The sequence below is a fragment of the Haematobia irritans genome, chromosome 1, assembly GCF_050003625.1.
Source record: "Haematobia irritans isolate KBUSLIRL chromosome 1, ASM5000362v1, whole genome shotgun sequence".
Classification (NCBI taxonomy): Eukaryota; Metazoa; Arthropoda; class Insecta; order Diptera; family Muscidae; genus Haematobia; species Haematobia irritans.
The window spans coordinates 93,299,371-93,319,293 of NC_134397.1; the positions used below are offsets into that span (position 1 = coordinate 93,299,371).

The following is a 19,923-nucleotide window of genomic DNA, read 5'->3' on the forward strand; positions in this document are numbered from 1 at the left end:
ACATTCCAAAAAGTCTACTTCGATAAAAACTAAAGTGGATTTCTACTTTTGTGTGTCTACTTCTGGTATCAGATAAAATTGTTAATTTGTTGAACCATAACTATATACCGCTACAGGATAATAAATATTTTCATATTTTTGGATGTAAAAATAATACGTTTGCTACGGGCATGTTAACGTTATATATTTGGCTATATGAATGTATTATCTTGTTTTATCTCGCACAACACAACAATCGACAGTTTTGATGCATGGTACAATTATTTATAAGGCAGCCTCACTATCCCAAAAATAACAACAAAATATAAAAACAGCTAATCGTCACATTTTTTTAATTCTGTGTCACTCATGAGAATTTTTTTAATGGTATGGAAGTACGTTTTGAGTAAAAAATATTGTCTTTAACAGCTCTCTTCGAATACATACATGACTCAATTGTTGTGAACTGGCGTTGTTTGTACATTATAAGCATTTGTTTTTTTTTATTAAAATGGCAACTGCTTAGTAATTTTAGCTCAAAACTTCATGCAAACTTGTCATCATAATTTTCATATGCTGTGAAGTAATTTCTATTTACAATGGAGATTCAATTTGGATATAAGAATCAAAAAACCCGTAATCCAGTAGGGTTTGCTTTAAATTGCAAGGATTTTTTTTTATTTTATTTAACGTTTTCCTTACATGTTTCACATCATGTCGCCGTTTCAACATGGTTGCTTTACTGCGTGTAGATAGAAACTAAGTATATATTGGAAACAAAAAGTAGTTAACCGCCATTGATAAGTTCTTTTAAAAGATTAAATACATTTGACATGTCCATTGACTTTCTTGGTCGTGTTTATTTATGACTTTTCACAAATCTTTGTTCAAAGTTAAATATTGTTCGTTATCTTATCCTTTAATATTATCATACTATTATTAAGATTTGTAAGTAACGTTTTTCCAACATTCCAACTTGGTGCATTAATTGCCCCTATAAATGCCCGGGTGGCACGTAAAGGTGCATAGTCCCAGTGTCGCACCAAGTACTTTGAAATATATGACAAGTCGTTAGGACATGTCATATGTGTCAAACGCATTACAAAAACAAGTGAGAAAAATAGAAAGTCGGGTGGGGCCGACTATATCATACCCTAATCCACCCCTACTGAACCAGTAAGCATTGCTTGTGGGGTATCAATGGCAGTTTTATCACAATCTGAACAGAAATGTCTGATATTAGGACTTTAGTTGATTCTGAACCCACAGAGTGTTACGCGGGGGATATAAATACTGGGGGCTAATCACGGCATTCGATATCGAGAACTTTTGATCGAAATCTAAATTTTTCGGATCACGAGAGTCGATATCGAGTTTTTTGAATCGACAATTTTTTCGATTGGTAAATTGCAATCGTAAAACATTTTTCACTTGTTTTTTACATTGTTTTCGCTATATAGGAATAGTAAATATATTAGTTTTAGTTCGAATTGTTGCTAATTTGTAGTAAATTTACATATAATGAACATATTTTCAATATTTAGGACTAATGCAACTCCAATAAAAGTTAATCAAAAATTGGTCATAGTCGAGTTCGGGAGCGAGCATCCTAGCTTGGCAAAGAACCATATATAAAGTGCACATGCTAGATCGATATCCAAGAGATTGTGATCAACCAAATACCGTACAATTCCGTGACAACATAACGCTTCTGGACCACCTTGAAAGAATAGTGAATTATGAAGACTTGTAAAAAGATAGAATTGACGTTGACATGCCACCAAAAATTATTTTCCATTTGAACGCCTCCTTCGTCAGCCGAAATCGTCCATTGAGCCTGCAAGAGGTGACTTTCTAACAGTGCACACCATTTCAAACCCATGTACTTACACCAATAACAATGTGCACTTTTATTCCTTATTTGTCGTCGAATTATTTTATATTCATCTCATCCTCCAATTAGGAAGGAATTCGGAGGAATGCATGAGTCCATAAGATATAATGCAATACAATTTACTTTTTACTTTGAAACCTCCAAAAACATGTTTTTTTCTACATTCTATTTTGTGACGCTAACTTAATTTTGTCATTTCATTTTGTTGTGCTTCGATTTTTTGCTGTTGGCAACGCTTAAGAAATTGCATCAAATTTCGATCGAATCCCGTGATCCAAACTTTTAATCGTATCGACAATTTTTTCGATACGATTATGAATTCGATATCGAATGCCGTGATTAGCCCCCTGAATTCAATTGTTAGCGGAAAAGAGATTCTGGGCATGAAGGTTTTGGATAGGACTAGCTCTAGAATAGTGGCGTGGTTTGCAGACCCCTTTTAACGCCGCGTAATCATAAAATTATCATGCCATACAAATTTTATAAATTTATGACGCACATACCAACCATAGAATCAAAATGATCAACTCATCCAGTGTAGGGTGACCTGGTGAAGTTGGTCACTCGAGTGTAATTTTCCCTCCCAAAATTTTAATTAACACCTATGGTAATCTAATTCACTTGTCATTCTATGATTACCCCTTTTCTATTCGATCACTGTTTTGACATTTTTGTTACTATCAAATATTGCCTTCCTCTCCCAATAAAGACGGACGCTCAAAGATTCATGTTCATTGTTATATGTTTATTACTAAAATAATTAATATATACACTCAAAGAATTCATTATTTAAATGTAGAAGGATTTCATATGTATAATGAATACAGATTTTTCTAAAATTACTTTGATTTAAAAAAAATATTATTGATATTTTCGTATTGGTACTTAGATGATACTGGTCAGATACGAGTATAATTATGTGTTTATGGTTTAATGCTGGTATTTGTATGATTATGGTTTGGAATAATTAAAGTTCTTAAAGACTACCTTTTATTTTTGAATAATTTTCTTTGAATAATTCGATTTATTTTAGAAATATATGCGTTTTGAAATACACTTTAATTTTGTTCCATACCATATTCACATGCACATTTCAATTGCTAAAACTACTTACTACAAAATACATAAATGAGTTGCAGATTTCGTGCCTTGAAGTTTCCTCACTCCAATTACAGGAATGATCATACTGAGCTTAATAGTGAAGTCGTCTTTTATAAGCACTTTATGGGCATGAACATCGTTGTTAGTAATTTATTTAGAGTATCTTTCATTTTTCATGTTTTTTTTGTCTCTTTTTCTTTTTTTTTTTTGGGTTTACAATTTTCTTTTTTTTAAGGAAGATTATTATTGGTGCAAACTAAAGGACTTCATTTTTTTGTGTTGTTTTACATGCACCATTTTTTTCTTACAAAAAAAAATGAACCACTTGAATATTTTTGGTAGGTAATGAGGATAGAAAAGTTTTATATTAGCCAATAAACGAGGCTCTTTTAATCGTCCTGCTTGGGAGCCACCGTGGTGCAATGGTTAGCATGCCCGCCTTGCATACACAAGGTCGTGGGTTCGATTCCTGCTACGACCGAACACCAAAAAGTTTTTCAGCGGTGGATTATCCCACCTCAGTAATGCTGGTGACATTTCTGAGGGTTTCAAAACTTCTCTAAGTGGTTTCACTGCAAGGTGGAACGCCGTTCGGACTCGGCTATAAAAAGGAGGTCCCTTGTCATTGAGCTTAACATGGAATCGGGCAGCACTCAGTGATAAGAGAGAAGTTCACCACTGTGGTATCACAATGGACTGAATAGTCTAAGTGACCCTGACACATCGGGCTGCCACATAACCTAACCTAACCTAACCATCGTCCTGCTTTCTCTGTAGCACTTTTGTTTTTGCATTTGGGAAAGTTCAAATTTTTAAAAAAATCCAGCTTTCACATTCGCACTTGCTTCATTTTTATTTATTTATTGTGCCTATTTTGAGAAAAGGCGTGTCACATTGTTTGATATGGCGAATTCTATTGTTCATTATTATCGGATAATGTTTCTCATAAATGTTCTATAAGAATTTATTTTTTTTCTTTTAATTAATTTTTCTTTATAATCAAAAGAACTCCCAAGTGTACTTTTAATATTAACTTGGTGTTAAATCACACAGCGCAAAAAAATGACTCTCATTCAAAAGCAACACGTGAACTCCCCGTTTTGTCTTGTACGAACCTCTTTTATACCCCGAAAGAGGAACCGCTAATTTTTGCAATAATGTTTCTGTCCTCTTTTCTAGTATTAAAAAAATTCATAACGGCTATATGAATATGCAGGGGAATTATAAAAACACCGAAAGAAGGAGAGTATGGGAGAAACATTCGAAATCGAAATCATGCCTTAAAGGGAAAAGTTTGAAGATAAGAGAGCATTAGAGAATACTCCAAATTTCTCCAGTAAGAGCCATACAATTCAAAACAAGGAAAATAACTCAATCTCCCTCGTTGCCAGACAAAAAAAATAATACAGGCTAAAATAGGATCAAGAATCCCTTACAAGAGTTAGTATGCCACTAATATTGATTCCATTATCTAAAAAGAGAAAAACGCTCAATTAATGTGGGTAATAAATCAAAATTTCTGAAAATAGGGCAAAAGAATTATGTAAGAGCTACATGTCTAAAGACGATCGGCTAATACATATACATTTGAAATTTGAGCAACATTGGGTAATAAGAGTAGTAAAGGGTGATACTGTCAAAATTTGGTCAAGGGAAAACGTGTGTAAATCGGTGAAATCGTTTACTTAAAAAATCAAATTAAATTTCTTTTCAAGTTCAATTAGTATAAAATTCAGGAAAAATATTCAGTTAGGCTTTCGCTTTTCCAAATCCGAATTGCCGGGCCTCACGCTTGACACCTGCCATCAGTTTTTGTACAGCCACCTTGTCCACCTTCTTCGCCGCAGAAAGCCAGTTTGCCTTGAACTGATGCTCGTCCTTAGCAGTTTTTTTGGTCTTCTTTAGGTTCCGCTTGACAATAGCCCAGTATTTCTCAATTGGGCGGAGCTCTGGCGTGTTGGGAGGGTTCTTGTCCTTGGGAACCACCTGCACGTTGTTGGCGGCGTACCACTCCATAATGCCTTTTTACCGTAATGGCAAGATGCCAAATCCGGCCAAAACACCACGGAACAACCGTGTTTCCTCAGGAAATGCGGCAGACGTTTATTCAAACACTCTTTCACGTAAATTTCTTTGTTGACAGTCCCGGAAGCTATGAAAATGCTGCTTTTCAAGCCACAGGTACGGAACAACCGTGTTTCTTCAGGAAATGCAGCAGACGTTTATTCAAACACTCTTTCACGTAAATTTCTTTGTTGACAGTCCCGGAAGCTATGAAAATGCTGCTTTTCAAGCCACAGGTACAGATGGCTTGCAAAACCAGATATTTCTTTGCGAACTTTGACAGTTTTATGTGCTTGAAAATATCTACTACCTTTCCTCTTCCTTTTGCCGTATAAAACTCCTGTCCCGGAAGCTGCTTGTAGTCGGCTTTGACGTAGGTTTCGTCGTCCATTACCACGCAGTCAGCATCGTCGTGTACAGCCTCCGGGATCGCGCTTTGGCCATCGTATTTTGTTTATCATCGCGATTTGGAGTCACTACCTTCTTGTAAGTCGATAGTCCGGCTCGTTTTTTGGCTCGATACACGGTTGTAGACGATACACCCAGCTTATTTGCGACATCTCGGAGAGAGAGGTTAGGGTTTCGCTTGAAACTACCGGCAACTCTCTTTGTCGTCTCAGCGGCTTCCGGTTTTCGATTTCCCCCAGATCCAGACTTCCTGGCTGTCGACAAACGTTCCCCAAACACTTTAATTACATTTGTAACGGTTGATTTGGCAACTTTTAGCGATTTTGCCAGCTTTGCGTGCGAGTAGCTCGGATTTTCGCGATGCGCGAGCTAAATTTTGATACGCTGCTCTTCTTGCTTGGACGGCATTTGGACAACTGAAGAGTGAATTCCAAAATCAAAATAGGAGCAACATTCTACACACACATACCTTCAAAATGAGGGGTGTTCAGGTTTTTTAAATGCAAAATTGAAAGAAATACGTCAAGTTTATATTGATCAAATTTTGACCGTATCACCCTTTATGGCCAAATTTGGGAAAATCGATCGATGCATATATATGGGAGCTATATTTAAATCTGAACTGATTTGAATGATATTTTCCAGATTTGGTTGATACCTTGTGCTAAATTAGGGTAAGATCGGGTACTAATTATGGTAAGATCGACTATTATGGTCAGAAATGAAGTTATAAGGGGTAATTTTTTAAAATTATATATGTGGGAAATATATCTAAATCTGAAACGATTTGGATTATATTTTGCAGATTTTGTTGATATTACAGGAAAATACCTTGTGCTAAATTTGAGTAAGATCGGTTAATAAATGAGGCCACTTTGTACAAAAATAAGGTTATAAGGGGCAAATTTTGCACATATGGTCAGTACTATAGAAGATTAGAGTAAGCCAAATTTGAGATTGGTTGACAAATAAAGGACTTACGGCTAAATTTGGGAAAATCGGGCGATACAAATATATGGGAGTTATATCTATTTCGATGAAATTCGGCACACTTAAATGGTGGTCAATTGGATTACCTTGACGACGATTGGTTAGTAAATGAACGCAATCTGACCCCATTTATCGAAATCGGGCGATACATATATATGGGAGCTATATCCAAATTGGATCCGATTCAATAGGTTTCGTCGGCACATACCAAATTTCATCAAAATCGGTTAATAATTGGGTCCGGAATCCTGCGAACAAAAAATACATGGACGGACGGACAGACGGACACCAAGCGCTAGATCGACTCAGGAGATAGGCACATTTTTAGGCAGATCACAGTTATAATACCCTGACCACTATGTGGTTTACAACATTTAAGATATAGCGTCACCAGATATCGGCTATATATAGTCCTACCCTTTGTGAATTGACCAAATAAATTGTCAGTGATAGGAATTAGGGATCTATAAATCGAAAATCGATTAATCGATTATCCGAATATTGGCATGAAAATCTAAAAAAATCGAAATCGATTATCAACTTAAAAATAATCGCAAAATCGATTTTAGATTTTCGACTAATTTTTAATTTTGACGATCAAATATAGATTTTGGATTTTCAACTATTTTTTTAATTTTGACTATCACAAATCGATTTTAATGTTTTATTCATTGGTTTGAATTGAATTGAAATGTGCCTAGATGTAAGGAATTCTATTACCAATAAGAATAAAAATTCTGATTTGATTAAATAAAATATGAAAGTGTTGGAAATGAATCCTTTGTGATTTGAATATCCTTCAATTTATACCCCCAGGCCCCAGGAATGAAACATGGCCACAAATTTCGGGCGACACTTCATTATTTTGGGATATAATGAGAAATGATTTGTACATGTTAAAAATTTTATATTGAACCTTTTAAAAATATAATAAACAAATTAAAAAAATTAACACGTTTGACCAGAACACTAATTTTTGTCATTTCATACCAGCTATTGTTGATAAAACTCGAAAAAAGACAAATAGATTTCATAAAATTGATTATTTTGTATAGTCATTATTTCTATGAAATTCGATTATGAAGAATCGAATATTCGAATTTTGATTGGTAAATATAATCGAAAATCGATTTTTGATTAAAAGTCAATAATCGAAAAGTCGCAAAATCGATTATTGGTTTCTACTATAGATCCCTAATAGGAATTTATCAAGACAAAAACTCGAAACATTGACTACACGATTTTCGTATTTCCCTTATATGGGAACGTCGAATTTCAGACTTAAAGTGGGCATTTAAAAATCGATTTGTCCATTTTGGACACTATAAAATTTGTATTAGTAGATTAGACCCGATTAATCACTGGTCCGGTCCAGTAGAGGATTTTGACATTCCAAAAAGTCTACTTCGATAAAAACTAAAGTCGATTTCCACTTTTGTGTGTCTACTTCAGATATCAGATAAAATTGTTGAAAGTTGAAAGATGCTTTTTATTGACATTAGGACGTTCATTGAGGCAATTATACTTTTCATTGTTTCGTCTGAATATTTTGTTTCTTTTGTTGCATTCCCCATTCTTGGGCTCACAAATAGCTATAAAAGTATTCCTGAATCACGAAAAAATTGTTTTTACTAATCAATTATTTTTCTATATACATAAAGGGTGATACGGTCAAAATTTGGTCAATATAAACTTGACGTATTTCTTTCAATTTTGCATTTAAAAAACCGGAACACCCCTCATTTTGAAGGTGTGTGTGTGTGTAGAATATTGCTCCTATTTTGATTTTGGAATTCACTCTTCAGTTGTCAAAATGTCGTCCAAGCAAGAAGAGCAGCGTATCAAAATTTTGCTCGCGCATCGCGAAAATCCGAGCTACTCGCACTCAAAGCTGGAAAAATCGCTAAAAGTTGTCAAATCAACCGTTACAAATGTAATTAAAGTGTTTGGGGAACGTTTGTCGACAGCCAGGAAGTCTGGATCTGGAGGAAATCGAAAACCGGAAGCCGCTGAGACGACAAAGAGAGTTGCCGGTAGTTTCAAGCGAAACTACCGGCAACGTCTGACAACGTGCCTGAGAATGTTGATTTTGATTCGTTTCATGACTTGCCTTTTGATTATTCGTTTGATTATGTTAGTGAAGATGATATTATTATTGCTTTGAGTAGAATAAAATAAAATAAATTCCTAAATGTTCTACTATTAGCGGTCCTGAGGATTTCCGCCCGATTTCCATTCTTCCGGTTCTTTCGAAGGTTTTTGAACACATTTTGAAAGATCAGATTCTGTATTATACTAGGGATAAACTCTTTGAATCTCAGTATGCTTTTCGTTGTGGTCATAGTACCACATCTCTGTTGCTGCATATTACTGAGACTGTGAGGAAAGACCTTAACGATAATAGGATTGGTGCTTTAATTTCCCTTGACTTGTCTAAAGCTTTTGATTCGATATGTCATGCTACCATGGTTTGTAAACTTAGGAGTGAGTTTGGATTTTCTAAGTCTGCCTGTAAGCTTTTGATGTCTTACATGCAGAATAGATTTCAGTTTGTAGTGCTCAATGGTGCCTCATCATCCATGCGTTCATTGAAAATGGGAGTTCCACAGGGCTCGGTCCTTGGGCCTCTCCTTTTTATTCTGTATATAAATGATTTTTTTCGATATCTTGATCCTAATCTGTGTAAAGTGTTTCTGTATGCAGATGATGTTTTCCTCTATTTTAGTGGCTCCCGTGAATTTATTCCACTTTTGGAACATAATATCAATTTATGCTTGAACCAAACCCTGAATTGGTCATCTAGAAATAATCTTATGATTAATCCAACTAAGACGAAGGCTATTTTATTTGGTTCTTGTTCTCATGAGTTAAATGTTTTCCTCGGGGTTTCTAATGTTGAATTTATGGATCGATATAAGTGCTTAGGAGTGATATTGGATAGGAATTTGAGTTTTAATGAGCATATTGATATGGTTTACTCTCGAGTTTATAGAATACTGCGTAGGTTGTATTCGCTTTCCATTTATTTACCTGTATGGGTTAAACGTAGACTAGCTCATTCTTTTTTGTTACCACAGTTGCTTTATGGACTAGAAGTAGAATCCGGGACATTGGACTGCAACATTAGTAGATTGAAGCGTTTGCTTAACTCTGTTGTTCGATTTGTCTATAACCTGCGCTCGAGGGAACATATATCGGGGTTTACAAAGGACTTCTTAGGAGTTAATTTTGAGCAATTTCTTGATTGGAAGAGCATTTTTCTTTTCTACAAGATTGTTAAAGGGGGTGTACCAGTCCCTCTTTACAATTCGTTTAGCTTTTCACGTTCCAGTAGGAATACCCAGATTATTATACCACTTATTCACAAATCTGTTTTTGAAAGGTCATTTTTTTGTTCGTGTGGCCAGATGTTGGAATGCCTTACCTGCTGAACTGCGCATTTTCTCACACTCGAATAATGTGTTTCGTATTAAAGTTTTCAGACACTTTTCCGATTCGTAGTGTTGCTGGTACATGATTGCTAATGGGATTTATTGTTTTTATATCTTTCTTTCAGTACATATGGCTGGGGAGCCGATCATGATTAAATTATTAGATTATACTTTTAGTTTATTTTTTTTATATAATTTATAGTTGTATTTAAATTTACTACATCCACTTCTATTCAGATTATAAAAAAAAAAAACTTTGTAATACAAATGTATTTAGGCCATGTAGGCTTAGTATTACTGAATAAAAACTGATAAATAAATAAATAAACCCTAACCTCTCTCTCCGAGATGCCGCAAATAAACTGGTTGTATCGTCTACAACCGTGCATCGAGCCAAAAAACGAGCCGGACTATCGACTTACAAGAAGGTAGTGACTCCAAAATCGCGATGATGAACAAAATACGACGGCCAAAGCGCGATCCCGGAGGCTGTACACGACGATGCTGACGAAGTTTGACTGCGTGGTAATGGACGACGAAACCTACGTCAAAGCCGACTACAAGCAGCTTCCGGGACAGCAGTTTTATACGGCAAAAGGAAGGGGAAATGTAGCAGATATTTTCAAGCACATAAAACTGTCAAAGTTCGCAAAGAAATATCTGGTTTGGCAAGCCATCTGTACCTGTGGCTTGAAGAGCAGCATTTTCATAGCTTCTGGGACTGTCAACCAAGAAATTTACGTGAAAGAGTGTGTGAATAAACGCCTGCTGCCTTTCCTGAAGAAACACGGTTGTTCCGTACTGTTTTGGCCGGATTTGGCATCTTGCCATTACGGTAAAAAGGCCATGGAGTGGTACGCCGCCAACAACGTGCAGGTGGTTCCCCAAGGACAAGAACCCTCCCAACACGCCAGAGCTCCGCCCAATTGAGAAATACTGGGCTATTGTCAAGCGGAACCTAAAGACCAAAAAAACTGCTAAGGACGAGCAGCAGTTAAGGCAAACTGGCTTTCTGCGGCGAAGAAGGTGGACAAGGTGGCTGTACAAAATCTGATGGCAGGTGTCAAGCGTGAGGCCCGGCAATTCGGATTTGGAAAAGCGAAAGCCTAACTGAATATTTTTCCTGAATTTTATACTATTTGAACTTGAAAAAGAAATTTAATTTGATTTTTTAAATAAACGATTTTACCGATTTACACGCGTTTTCCCTTGACCAAATTTTGACCGTATCACCCTTTATGTCCAAACCAATTATTTTTTTCAATTGATGTAGATAGTTATTTAGTTTAGCTTCTACTCAATTTTCAAATATTTGTTAGATTGAATAAATGAAGATATTAATTGTCACTTAATATCTTCATTACCAGAGAGTGAAACCGACGAGTCGCACCGCCTATTTATGCGGCCGCCAGCCATTTGAGGCGGTGCTGATGCTGTACCATATGTAACTATGGGGAGATTATATTGTTGCATCAGCCCGGTACTGTCATTTTTTTGTTCTTAAAATTCTTGGTCTTCATCTTTTGTTGGAGTTGCCTGCACATTTTTTCCACATGCTTTTGTGTTATCTTTTTGTGGCCTTGGAAACTACAATTTCTGATCGCCAACTTCGTCATTTTCGACAACATCGAAAAATTGTTTTTAGAGCCGTAAGTAGCTTCTATTTCCTATTATTCTTGGCTCCTTTCTTCGGTGGTCGTCTCATTTCTCCGATTTACAATTTTTCTTCTCCAGCCTATCGAAGACATTAATTTCCGGCGGATTGCGTTCTAATTTTGTTTCAAGCTCGGTGATCTTTGATATTATATCGGATGAGCACTTTTCACTACCGGGTTCCTCGGTTTATCTTACCAATTCACAGACTCCTCCAAAATGGGAAGCTGCCGTGGGGATAACAGCCCATATTATTTTCTCAATTAAGTTCTCTAATATTTTTTTATTTTTAGCGTCCATCTTGGCGTTTATATCCTCCAATTCGTCATCCACTTCTTCCAATTTCCGTGTTTAATTCTAAAGGAAGATGCTTGATATCTTCGAATTAGTTTTGCCACGTAGCCTTCATATTTCATATTTTCTAATGCAGCTTCAGAGTCCAGAAATCTCTCTTTCATGGCATCAGAAAGCTTAACTATCTTTCTTCGGAAATGACAGTACAGCATTTTTTCTTTCGTTAATTCCTTATGTAGGAACTACAAACGTTTCTACGATGGCTGCGAACTCTCTTTCCCACGCATTTACTTCCATTTCGCCTCCTGCATTTGCAGCATTTTCTTCATAAGTCGTTTCTGAGACTCCGGATATCTTCGTTCATCACCACCATATACTCAATGACTGCCTACATTATTAATTTTGGTTGGCTGATAAGTCCCCTATCTGACACATAGATGGCGTCGCTAGTACTAAATGTATATTATTTTTATATAGTACCGACCTTCAAATGATTCGTGTCAAAATTTGACTTCTGGTAATCAATTAGTTTGTGAGATAGAGCGTCTTTTGTGAAGCAACTTTTGTTATTGTGAAAAAAAATGGAAAAAAAGGAATTTCGTGTTTTAATAAAATACTGTTTTCTGAAGGAAAAAAAATACGGTGGATGCAAAAACTTGGCTTGATAATGAGTTTCCGGACTCTGCCCCAGGGAAATCAACAATAATTGATTGGTATGCAAAATTCAAGCGTGGTGAAATGAGCACGGAGGACGGTGAACGCAGTGGACGCCCGAAAGAGGTGGTTACCGACGAAAACATAAAAAAATACACAAAATGTTTTTGAATGACCCTAAAATGAAGTTGATCGATATAGCAGAGGCCTTAAAGATATCTAAGGAACGTGTTGGTCATATTATTCATCAATATTTGGATATGCGGAAGCTCTGTGCAAAATTGGTGCGTCGCGAGCTCACATTTGACCAAAAACATCAACGTGTTGATGATTCTGAGCGGTGTTTGCAGCTTTTAACTCGTAATACACCCGAGTTTTTCCGTCTATATGTGACAATGGATGAAACGTGGCTCCATCACTACACTCCTGAGTCCAATCGACAGTCGGCTGAGTGGACAGCGACCGGTGAACCATCTCCGAAGCGTGGAAAGACTCAAAAGTCCGCTGGCAAAGTAATGGCCTCTGTTTTTTGGGATGCGCATGGAATAATTTTTATCGATTATCTTGAGAAGGGAAAACCATCAACAGTGACTATTATATGGCGTTATTGGAGCGTTTGAAGGTCGAAATCCCGGCAAAACGGCCCCTATGGAGAAGAAAAAAGTGTTGTTCCACCAAGACAACGCACCGTGCCACAAGTCATTGAGAACGATGGCAAAAATTCATGAATTTGGGCTTCCACCGTATTCTCCAGATCTTGCCCCCAGCGACTTTTTCTTGTTCTCAGACCTCAAAAGGATGCTCGCAGGGAAAAAATTTGGCTGCAATGAAGAGGTGATCGCCGAAACTGAGGCCTATTTTGAGGCAAAACCGAAGGAGTATTACCAAAATGGTATCAAAAAAATTGGAAGGTCGTTATAATCGTTGTATCGCTCTTGAAGGGAACTATGTTGAATAATAAAAACGAATTTTGACAAAAAAAAATGTGTTTTTCTTTGTTAGACCGGGGACTTATCAGCCAACCTGTTACTACGGTTACTAGCTAATCTACGAGCGAACAGTAGGCCCGAAGGTCTCTGTGTTGGAACAGTAGGCCAGAAGGTCTCTGTGGTGGAACGTTAGGCCCGAAGGTCTCTGTGGTGGAACAGTCGGCCCTGTGGGGGAACAGTAGGCCTGTGGTCTCTGTGGGGGAACAGTAGGCCCGAAGGTTGCATAAAACAAATGTTAGTCTTACATATTCGAATAAACCAAATGATGTTATGACCGCGGTCTTGGGTATGTCCTCTTCACTTACAGGTATTTGCAAATAAGCCTTTAACAGATCAAATGAAAAGACTTTTGAACCAGCCAAGATATGAAATTGGATATCTATCGGAAACAGTGATCTTGTTAAGTGCCCTATAGTCACCACGGAGACGCCAAGTGCCGTCTGGTATCTAGACTCCCCAGTAATCATTTTATCTAGGATGTGATCTTCATTGGAGAATTGGGTTGTAGAAGTTAATAGATTATTCCCGTCGATTAAACATCTCTTTTGAAGGTCTGGTAGTAAATCAAAAAAGCTTTAAAAATCTGCTCCTAAAATAGGTTTTGGAACGCCTGCCAAAACAAATATAAAATTTAGAACCTTTACATGGATAAATTGAAATATCGGCGCCAAAGTAAATTAAATATTGAATTTTTGATTTTCTTTCCGTAATAAAAAGTGGGCTATTGCAATTACCACCTTCGCTTATAGCCGAACTCTCGCAAGATGGTTTTAATTAATTTTTTTAGATGAGAATCTACATGGCTGTACGCATTTTGATGTTCGATCGGAAAAACGCCGATGATACCAGCACAAACTTGATTCTTTTCGGTTTCGCGATTTGGAACTGGACTTCGAATTTCTATTTTCGGTGTGATCTTGTTGAAAATTACGGGATTTGCGTTCGAGTTCATCGATTCGAGAAATAAGAACATCTACTTTTTCGGATGTATCACCTGATTGATGGTTTTTTGTTGAAGATACCTCGGAGATCGATGTTGAATGTGAAAATTGTTCATTTATTTTATCAGCAATGCTTGCCGAGATGTCTAATTCTGTTGTATCGGCCATGGCAAGAATGCATTTTATCTTTTCCGGAAGCCGTTCTAAGAACATTGTTCTCATCAATTTATTGCTTACCTTACTGCCACCTAAAGATTTAATTTTTTGGAACAAATGGGAAGGCTTTTCGGTCGCCTTATTCGAGTCCACAAAGAAGTTTCTTTATAATTGACCTTCATCCGATTTGGCGAAATGTTTGATAATGCGTTGACTGCTACATACCACCAGCCAGTTGAAGGAGGGTTCACAATTATGACCTTTACGACGAATAGAATCGTTGGGTCCAAGAGGCCTAAGATATATTCGTATTTAGTTGAATCTTGGGATATTCCATATAAATTAAAGCTGGATTCCACTTTCCGGGTCTTCGCGCTAAAAAGAGGGCAATTTTACAACTCTGGCTGCATAAATTTGTGATGATGCATTTTCTGGTCCCAGATTTTGCGACACTGAACCATCAGCACTAGCCTGGCCTCCATGGAAATTTTTTTGCGACATTTCAGTTGTCGGGGTCACCAATTGTAGAATAAGTTAATCAAATTTTATAAAAAATTAAATTTTATTGAATAACAATTATAGAATAAATTTTCACACCACAAAAATATTTTTTGGAATAGAGTAAAAGTTCTAGTGACATTAAAAAATTTGCAATGCTATATTGTTAAGATTATGAATAAAGTATTTCAATGATTTAACATTTGTAGCAAGTAGGAAAGTCCCTACAATCCCGATTAACATTTTAAATAAATAAAAAAATGTTTCTAATTAAAAATATAATTGAAAATCTTGCTCGACGCATATCTTAAGAAAAATCCAACTATAATGATAATCAAAAATTTTATGAAAATATGTAAACTTTTGTAAAATTACAAGAATATGATTTCATATAAAAAATAATTATAAATGAATTAAAATTAAACAATAAATAATTAATTGCCACAATTCAAACATTAATAAACTTTTTTGAAAAAAATCAATTAAATTAGTTCCGAAGAAATCAACTAATTTATTTATCCAATGTGTTTTTATACATTTCACCATAATATGGCGTTCTCACCAAGCATGTTTTGGGGTTTGAAATGTTTTCTCTTTATAAGCATTTCAAAACGAGTCGTTTTCCCCATACAAAAAATCAAGTTCAAAACACAAGTTTTCCTCCAATTTTATAATCTAAACGCCCCTAATTTGGAGTATGCTCTATCTGAACATACTCTTTTCAAAATATATGTCAAATTATTCAAATAAATTTAATAGAAAAACGAATAAACAAAGGCTTTGAAGAACATAGCACTGTTATGTGGCCTATAGGCGAAAGATTTGGAACCCTTTCAACCAAAAAGAACAATTTTGGAAACGTTAGAACATAACACATTTCTCCACTTTTCCTTTTATAAATGTATTTATGTTAGTTGTCTGAACTAAAGGTTTTGGCATTAACCCTTTCGACCCCGAATTTTTATCGGTATCGCTAATTTTTTTTATACTTTTACTCATTCGGGATTCAGTGCAATTTAGAAATAGGATAAAAGACTTAACGATCCAACAGGATGAAAAATTAATTTCGTTTGACATAGTATCACTTTTCCCAAGTGTACCAGTTGGCACAGCACTTCAAATAATAGAAGATGGAAATATGACAAAACATTTGTTTATGAACATTCTACGTTTCTGTATAGTGGACAATCAATCATTTAAATACGACGGAAAAATATATAGGCAGAAAAATGTTTACCCATGGGATCACCGGCATCTGCGGTCATGTCAGACATTTTAATGGAAAAACTGCTAAATACATCTATGGACAATATAAAAGAAAAACCCAAAATCATGACTAAATACATTGACGAGCTATTTGCGATATTAAAAGAGGACGAAGTAGATAACACTTTAAAATGCCTTAATGAATTTCATAAAAGCATATGTTTCACAATGGAAATAGAAGCGAATAATAAACTGCCGTACTTGGGCATGGTTAGGTTAAGTTAGGTTAGGTTAAAGTGGCAGCCCGATTTAGTTTCAGGCTCACTTAGACTATTCAGTCCATTGTGATACCACATTTAACTAAAAGTACCTATTACATATGGGCACTTCTAGTTTTAACAACTGAACTTTCTCTATTATTTTCTTTTGTTGAACCAACAGATTGTTCCAGAAACATTAACAGACTGCTTAAGTTAACGTTTTCCAGGTCCGCCAGTAATCTAAAGCTATATTCCCCTAAAATCAGCTTACGCCTTACACAAAATGCAGGATACTCACACAAGAGGTGTTTAATTGATTCCTTTTCCTCCACATCATGACAGCAAATTCGCCTATGGGGCAGCGACCCGTTATAGCAGATATCAGGAGTGATATCTGACGTCTTGAGAACACTAGCATATCTAGTGTGCGGTTTAAGTTTAAATGGGGCCATATTTGCTTGGTGTTGTTACAACCCTTGCAATTCTCCCATCGAACATTGGCCATCATAACAACCTTCTCGCGCAATAAGAGCTTGCAGGTAGCCAGAGGCATACCAACAGATTCTAGTTCCCCTGGAATAGGTAAGGTAGTTCCTAGCCTTGCTAACATATCTGCTTCGCAGTTCCCCGGTATGTTCCTATGGCCAGGCACCCATATTAGGTGAATATTGTACTGCTCAGCCATCTCGTTGAGAGATTTGCGGCAGTCTATGGCCGTTTTCGAGTTAAGGAACACAGAGTCCAAGGATTTTATTGCAGGTTGACTGTCTGAGTATATATTAATGCCAATATTTATTGGAACATTACTTCTCAGCCAATTCACCACCTCTCTTATTGCAAATATTTCAGCCTGATAAAACTACAGTGATTGTGTAATCTTTTCGCTATTCGAATTTCCAGATCTTTAGAATATACTCCGAAACCCACTTGTCCATCCAATTTGGAGCCATCAGTGTAGAAATCTATATATCGTTTATTCCCCGGGGTCTGTGGAATTAGAGTTTCAAACTTTTTGTCGAAAAGTGGTTTCGCCAGAGTGTAATCCACTACGTTAGGCACATCTGGCATTATTTTGAGGACCGAACTGTGGCCGTACATTCCGACCACAGCCATAGCTTACGAAACCGCACAGCCGTTGTTGCAGCTGACTGTTTGGCCAAAATGTCGAAAGGCAATAGATCCTGCATGACATTAAGGGAATCTGTTCCTGTCTTACTGAATGCGCCTGAGATACACAAGAACGCCACACGCTGAACTTTATCTAAACCTGTCGGTTGCTGAAGTGCCGGCCATCATACTACAACACCATATAGCATTATAGGTCTAACCACTGCCGTGTATAGCCAATGCACAATTTTCGGTTTTAGTGCCCACTTTTTTCCTATTGCCTTTATGCACGAGTACAAAGCTACCGTGGCTTTCCTCGCTTTTTCTTCAATATTAAGACTAAAGTTCAGCTTCCTGTCCAAAATAACGCCATGGTATTTTGCACACTCACCAAAGGGAATTTCAGTAACCACTAAGGATATGGGCTTAGCCGTGGGAGTTTTACGTCTTTTATTTACATGACTAATTCTTTCTTTGCAGGATTTACTTCAAGACCATTCTCTTTCGTCTGAGAAATGCTCAGTCATCCGGAGGGCTCTCTGGTATAACATCACTGATTGTGGATGGGAATTTTCCCCTGACTGCTAGAGCCACATCGTCTGCGTATGCCACCACTTTTATTCTTTTTTTTTCTAGGGAAACCAGAACGTTGTTTATAGCAACATTCCAAAGAAGAGGTGATAGAGCTCCTCTTTGGGGAGTGCCTCTGTTCACATACCTTTGTATGTTTGCTTGTCCTAGTGTGGCTGAAATACGTATCATTGTTAGAAGTTCGTCTAACAGCCTAAGTATACCTAGATCAACATTCAGATTAGTCAGACCATTTAAAATTGAGCTCGAATGAATGTTGTTGAACGCCCCTTCGATGTCTAGGATTGTGTTTTCTTTGGCAGATAGTGAGCTTTCAATAAAGCTGACTAGTTCATGCAATGCGGTCTCAGTAGACCTGCCCTTCGAGTATGCTTGCTATCGTTTCGAGAGCAAACTTGACTCGAAGCTAGTTCTATGATAAATGTCTATCATCCTCTCCAGAGTCTTAAGTACACAGAAAAAAATTTCAGGAAAATTTTTCCAATTAAAATCTTAATTGAGTTTTAAAAAATATTCAATTAAAAATTTAATTGAATCAACAAATATTTTAATTGAAATAAAAATCAATCATACAAATTAATAGTATCAATTAATTTTTTTAATTGGATCAATTAATTTTTTAATTGACTGTCAATTAATTTTTTAATTGATACTATCATGTCTGTGATTGAAGACATTTCAATTAAAAAATTAATTGGATCAATTAATTTCGTGATTGAATCAGAAAATTTTTTTTTGTGTGTAGGAATGAGGATAAGCTGATTGGTCGGAAATCCTTCGCACTCGAGTGAGAGGCTTTTCCCGCTTTAGGTAAGAAAACGACTTTTGTTTCCCTCCACTTTTCTGGAATATATGCTAAGTTTATACATCCTTTATATATCACCGTCAACCAAGGGATAATTCTTTCAGTCACTGCTTGTAACTCCGCCGGAGTAATTCCATCAGGTGCGAGGGATTTGAAGGTTCCAAAGCTATTTAAAGCCCATTTTATTCTAGATTTCAATACAATTTCCTCGATAGGAAATGACCACTGAGCCTCTGTTGCACCGCCAGAACATGGTTCAGCCGTCTGATTTCCAGGAAAGGGTATGTCCAAAAGTTCCTCCAACGTCTCCTCATCGGACGTTGTCCAATGTTTTAATGAAACCTGGAGCGGAGTTAGTGGATGCTAGAACCTTCAGTAGTCTGGAAGCCTCTAACGTATTCTCAATACTGGTACAATAATCATCAAAAGAGTTATGTTGAGGCTTTCTCAGTTCTCGTTTATATCCTCTCAGATTCATGTTGTAAGTGTCCCATCCTCCGGAGCTCTTGTAAACTTTGCTTTGTTAAAGAGCTTCCTGAAGGATTTCCTCATATTACTTAACTCCGTAGACCACCATGGCGGTCGATTTTTTTCCCTTGGCTTTCCTCTACGGCAACCAGCTTTCAGTGAGATGTTGAAGGCCTTAGTAATCCGCTCTACTGCGTGTTCGATATCTTGCACAGTGCTCATATTTGTCTCTGGTGTTTCCGGTATCATATTGAACGATTCCCTATACCTATTCCAGTCAGCTTTCCTAACATTTGGCGGAAATATGGTCTTTGCAGTACGAACAGCCAATCTGAAACTGATGTAAAGATGATCTGAGAAGCTATGTTCCCTCAAAACTTGTCACTCAGATATCTTATCATTCAGTCCCGGAGAGGCCAATGTAACGTCCAAAA

At 36.7% G+C, this 19,923-nt stretch overlaps 1 protein-coding gene across 2 annotated transcripts in view; it reads right to left on the reverse strand.

Annotated features, from left to right (window-relative positions):
• grsm (probable aminopeptidase NPEPL1 granny smith protein) overlaps positions 1-19,923 on the reverse strand; it is a 102,766-nt gene that overhangs the window by 69,568 nt on the left and 13,275 nt on the right. Inside the window, exon 1 of one of the 2 annotated variants that reach the window (XM_075291131.1) lies at positions 682-818. The exons of the other annotated variant lie outside the window; for it this stretch is intronic. Coding sequence (XP_075147246.1) covers positions 682-711 — 30 coding nt within the window. The 5' untranslated portion in view covers positions 712-818. Of the gene's footprint in view, positions 1-681; positions 819-19,923 lie in introns of those variants that run through there. 2 annotated transcript variants of the gene reach the window in all.